Here is a 6,000-nt window from a genome sequence, read left to right on the forward strand (position 1 = left end):
GATTCTTAAATGTTCTATTATAAGCTCTCCGAACTCTAGACTTACAGCACACATTTTTTTTTTAAATCTATTTCTTAAAAATTTTATTAAATTCATCACTTCCTATTTCAACTCCAGTTTGTCTATCAGTTTTTCATTTTTATTCAAAATTATCTTAACTTTCGAAAATAAAATGTTATGAATCATAGCTTTATCACAAAAATAATTAGCTATATGGCTTGGTTGAATTTGGAATAAAAGTTGACTTAAACACAAGCAAGTCGTAATAGAGAAATGCTCTGGCAAAGATTAAGTACCATCAGCACAGTGTTGAAATACCAACCCTCAATACTGTAAAAAGATTAATATATAACATAGTATTCTAGATCACTTAGAAAACATCATGCTATTTCAGAATAGCGTAGATAGCTGAATTTCATGATCTTCATACCTCTAAGCAGGCTTTCAAAGCAAACAGCAAGGGTTTGACGTTGTTTTAGGTTTTTCCTAGTGGTCCTGATCTTTTCCAATAATGGACATCGAGAGGTATGCTCAAAAATGTGTATCACAAGTACCTTCTTTCAGTCTGGCTTACTCGGTATAAATGAAATATTGATGTATCTGAAAATGCTCAAGTGTTCAATAAAGATTTTAAATAAAACTACCTAAAAGTTGTGGTTCTTAGGTTAATCATTTATTTATCTAAAGGATGAAGAAAACTGTCTACTTCTGTGATATGAACTGAAATCAGCTTAAAAATAATTGACAAATTAATCCCTTCACAGCACAGCAGTTGTAAAGGTGTTAGTTTAATTAGGCCTGTCTGATTGCCTTGTCTAATCAAGAATCAAGGTGGTATCTTTGATGGTTAAGGTCTGTTGGGGCCATCTCTGACCTGCCAGCCATGTATGTTTTAATTATTGATTCCTCACATTTAACCCCATTTCACAAAGGAACTTGAAGTTTGCCGTACCTTAACATTTAAAGGGAAGAAAAATAACATCTTCCCCAACACTCTGTCTAGAATCCTGTGTATCCTCTCCTGCATTCCATCATTTTTGTCCTCAAAAGTCTGTCGGGTTGATGATGAAGTCCAATGCACAGTAGAAAGCTATCTTACTGCTTCTTTACCTCCCAAGCACTAGATTTTCAATTGACATTGTTAAGATCTTGACAAATCACAGTCATTTATGCTTCTAGAGAACACTTTTGATTTCTTGGTATTATGTGTTTTAAAAATCCCAAAGGGCAAGTGTGTTACCAGAAGATCAGAGAGGTCAGATGAAAGGGGACACGTACCTTCTCACAAAACCCTCCTTCACATCGCTAGGAGGAGCAAGGAGAGGGCTCCTCATGCCACGGTGAGCTGGCTGCAGCACACCAGTGAGCATGGGCAGCGGGTGGTGTTGGTAGTCCCTGTGTGTGATGGTGGCTCTTCTTTGTTTGCAGGTCAATGAAGTGACAGTGGAACAGCTGGTGCAGCAGTACCCCCACATCACCTTCAGCACTGTCCTGCAGGACTGCAAGAGGACCTTGGAGAGAGCCTATCAGATGGGCTGGACCCCCAACATGTCTGCTGCCTCCTCCTAATGCTCCCGCCCCGCCTAGTCCACTGGGATCATTCAGCAGAGCAAAGGAGAATTGTACATTTGTGGGGCCGATCTCTCGGAAGAGTTTTAACTGTCACCTGTCTGTGTGTGTCCAAGTATGTGTATTTGTGTCTTGCTGCATACCAAAAGTGCAGTTGTCATTTGTTCCCAAGTGAGCTGGCTTTTTTTCTTAGAAATTAAAGATTATGAAAGCCACAAACCTTTTAGTTTTAACTTCAAAGGCTTCTTTCTCTTTAAAAAAAAAAAAAGTTTTTTAATAGAGTCAAAAAATTGGATGTATTATTTTGAACTTCTAATTGCTGCCGCTTGGAGCTGTGCAAATAAGAAGGCCTTCTTTTTACGTGGGATGAATTGTGCACTTCTACTGATGACGACTACAGCAGAAGTGATGTTACAAATGCAGGCACTTACACTCTCTCACATACTCACACGTGTGCACATCTACACCAGGGCAGTATCTTTCTAGATCATTTCCTGACAGAAGCCTTCTTCCAGGCCACTGAGGGAGCATGTTATCCACTGTGGCACTGCCTAACTCCGTGTATCTATGGGTGGCCAACTTGCTGTCTGTTGGGTGACTTAGGGACTAGAAAGAATAAAGCTTATTGTAAATTTTTTATATGGAGACAACAATCTGAACTCCCCTGGCCAGCTCACAAAAGTTAATTATTCATTATTCTACAAATGTATTCTGTTGAGCACTAAAAATTTTAGTTGGTTTTATGTTAACATTGTGTTAGCTTTTATTTCCTGGATGGTAACTGGTCAGGATATATTTTAATGACATTTGAAGCTAATCTTAGCATTGAAGCCACCAATGTAATTAATGGTGTGCAGTTACTTTAAAAACTACACATCAGTTTATTATTTTCCTAATTTTGGTAATTATTAAAGCCTATTTCTGAGATGCGAGAGGGTAGTCACATTAATAGAAGATTCATGAATGAGATATAAGTAGACAATCTTTCTACTGTTGTCGCTTTTTTTGCTTTGCTTTGGGTTTTGGGATAGGATTTTTGGATATATGCATGTTGTCATTTTTGACTAGTTCTCATGCTACTGCAAAGATTTATTGCTAGCTAATATATGAGTTAAGAAGGAAAATTAGAAAATCTGTTAATTGAAATTCTGTTTACACTTGTCAGAAATAAGCATTTCTTTGTTTAATTAAACATTGCCAGCTTCAGTTAAGACAAGACCTATCAGTAAATGAATATATGTTTTGATTTAACACATCTTTACAATTAATTCATAATAGGGACTCAGGCTCAAATAACTGTTCCTGTGTCTAGATTTATAATGAGGACATCAGGGAGCCTTTTTAAGCTAAAGAGTGATTATCTTTCACAGTAGAAGTAGAAACTAAACCCTAACTTGTGAATTTGCTATTTATTCTTCCCTGAGTTAATATAACTGTTATTTGGTCTTTAACAGATATACTGAAGTTTGAGTTTCACTTTCTTTAAGTCCCACATTGCTAACATGACATTAGCTGTAAAAAAACAAAAGATAGCTTTACATTTGAATGCCGTTTACTGATTTCCAATGATTCTCTTTTTTTGTAAACAGCTGTTTCCTTTGATTATGTCAACATGTTTCTGATGTGGCATTTTTGTTTTTATCCCAATCAGTCAGAAAAATCTAGTCAGTAAGCACCATGAGTATTTTTCCCATAACTAAATGGGTTTCTAATTTAATTTGAAGGAAATAAAATCTGTGTAAGAAAAAAACTGTTTAACATGAATAAACTATATTTCTTCTTACACTTTGAACTATATCATTTTCATATCCACTTCCCCACCACTGAAATGTCTTATTTCACAGTATTTTAACTGATTTTTAATCCAAAACTAATTTATAAGACAGTATGTATGTAATAGTAGCTTGAGTGAATATGCAAAAGTTTAATTTTTATATATGTCATACTATATTTTAAATAGTTAAAAAGACAAAAGAAGGGAGAGCCATCTATGATATAGGTGGCACCATTTCAGTTCAAAGTTGTAATAATCTTTGGAGTGTTACAGTTTGATTGTCGAATGGTTTCAGAGTGTATAATTGATTTTTTAAAATGTCGCATTGTTTCAATCTGAAGTACAGCACTATAACATGCTTTAGCTTGGTGGGTGGGGGTGGGGTGGGGACTTGCACTTATTCTCTAAAATGTTGACCTATCCAGAAAGCCTGATGCAACATAATCTGGAAAACTGCTTTGGTACATTTGTAGAAATCTGTAGAAATACCATATCCAGCCTCAAAGCATTAATCTAAAAAAAACAGCCAGAAAAAAAGCATCACCTTGAGTGATCCTGTGATGGTTGTTGAATGTGTTCTCATTAGATGCTTTGAAATGAGGCTTAAAATAATTTTTCTGGGCAATATAGAGTTTCTTTTTTTTGCTTAGAATGTCGTAAATACATGTGAACACGTTTAATGCAGGGCTTTTTATTCTCTCCAAAATGTCAACAGTATTTTCAGAATAAAGACTATGAAATATATTGCTGTAATGGAAAATTCTGGTCCTTTGTCTTTAATGTCCTTTTGAGTGAATAAAGAAAATTCACCCGGTTTGTAGTTTCTATATTTCTGTGAATCTTTGACCTTGCAATGGGTTGCAATAAAAGAGAAACAAAACACTGTGTCTTTTGCTTTATTTTGGAGACAGTAAATGACCTCCCTAACACTGGTGGGATATGATGCATGCAGTGGTCTGTGTTTTTATGTGTTTCATTACAGAATTTTGTAGGTTTGACTAACCCAGAATAATAAACGAGACTTGACTTTAGGAGTTTCTAATTGGGCTGGTGACTACAGAGAGAAGATTAAAACCTCAAGGATTTAAATAAGCGTGTATTAGTGTGTTGTCACACTGCTATAAGGACATACCTGAGACTGGGAAAGAGGTTTAATTGACTCACAGTTCAGCAGGGCTGGGGAACCCTCAGGAAACTTAAAAATCATGGAGGAGCCAGGCATGGTGGCTCACGCCTGTAGTCCCAGCACTTTGGGAGGCTGAGGCAGGTGGATCACCTCACTCAGGAGTTCAAGACCAGCCTGGGCAAGATGGCAAAAACCCATCTCTACTAAACATTCAAAAATTAGCCGGGCGTAGTGGCAGGCACCTGTAATCCCAGCTACATGGGAGGCTGAGGCTGAGACATGAGAATCGCTTGAACCTGGGAGGTGGAGGTTGCAGTGAGCTGGATTCTGTCACTGCACTGGATTCTGTCACTGCACTCCTGCCTGGGCAACAGAGCGAGACCATGTCTCCAAAAAAAAAAAAAAAATTGTGGCAGAAGGGGAAATAAACAAGTTCTTCTTCACAAGGCGGCAGGAGAGCAAAGAATGAGAACCAAGTGAAGGGAGAAGCTCCTTATAAAACCATGAGATCTCCTGAGAACTTGTTCACCGTCACAAGAATGGCATGCAAGAACCACCTGCATGATTTAATTACCTCCCACTGGGTCTTTCCCATGACACATGGGGATTATGGGAACCACAATTCAAGATGAGATTTGGATGGGGACACAGCCAAACCATATCAAGTGAGTTGTTTAAAATCCCATTTCCTAAATAGTCATCATTTATATAGCCACATATTCCATTTCTCCAAAGTATAAAACATTTATTGACTGACAAATATAGGCACTGGATATTTAAAGATAAATGAAACCCATTCCCACTCTCAATTTGCTCTCAGCCTAACAAGGGGACATTCTGGGGCACTAGTAATAACAGTGGAGTACAATAGATATGATTATGGGCAAAATTATGGGGAGTGCACCTAGGACCAAGCAGCAACTTTGCGAAGGCAGAGCTTCACAGAGGAGGAGCTTTCCCTGAAGGCTAGAGAAATAGTGGGAATTTACCAGACTTGCTTGGGGGAGGGAATAGAAGGCAACCTGGAAAATGGAAAAACATGTGGAAAGGCTTGAGGGAATGAGATAGCATGGAAAGAGCAGGGCCCTTGAGGTAACTGAGTTTAATAGGAAGGGGTGTTATACTGAGGCAGCAGGTGGAAAAGGTTCCAGGAAGAAAACAAGGGCAAATCATAAATGTTTTATGGCCTACTGAAGAGATCAGATTTGTAGGAAAAATCAGATCTAGAAAAGCCTTGCCTTAAATTATTCAAACAAGTAAAAATGTAAAATGCAGGATGTCTACTTATAATAATATTGTGGAAAGGACATCCTGGAAGATTTTCTGCTACATAACATCTAAAAATGTTCATTTAAATATTTCTGAAAACCTTTTTAAGTGACCAAAATACCTGCAAGAAAGCAAAAGAAACTCCCGTGGCTGGGGACGAAGGGTGAACAGGAGTTTAGAATAGTGATCAGCAAAGAGTGGCCCCTGGGTCAAGCATAGCCAGACACATATTTTTGTACTAAAGTTTTCTTGGGACACAATC

General features: G+C 37.6%; 1 protein-coding gene across 2 annotated transcripts in view; it reads left to right on the plus strand.

The window, feature by feature from the left end:
* Positions 1–4,220, plus strand: part of FBXL17 (F-box and leucine rich repeat protein 17) — a 536,693-nt gene extending 532,473 nt beyond the window's left edge. For both annotated transcript variants that reach the window (XM_017527156.2, XM_037737994.1), the window contains one exon: positions 1,429–4,220. In XM_017527156.2, coding sequence (XP_017382645.1) covers positions 1,429–1,569 — 141 coding nt within the window. In that variant the 3' untranslated portion in view covers positions 1,570–4,220. The remainder of the gene's footprint in view (positions 1–1,428) is intronic.
* Positions 4,221–6,000: the final 1,780 nt, after the last annotated feature.

The sequence above is a fragment of the Cebus imitator genome, unplaced genomic scaffold (genome assembly GCF_001604975.1).
Source record: "Cebus imitator isolate Cc_AM_T3 unplaced genomic scaffold, Cebus_imitator-1.0 Scaffold46, whole genome shotgun sequence".
Taxonomy (NCBI): Eukaryota; Metazoa; Chordata; class Mammalia; order Primates; family Cebidae; genus Cebus; species Cebus imitator.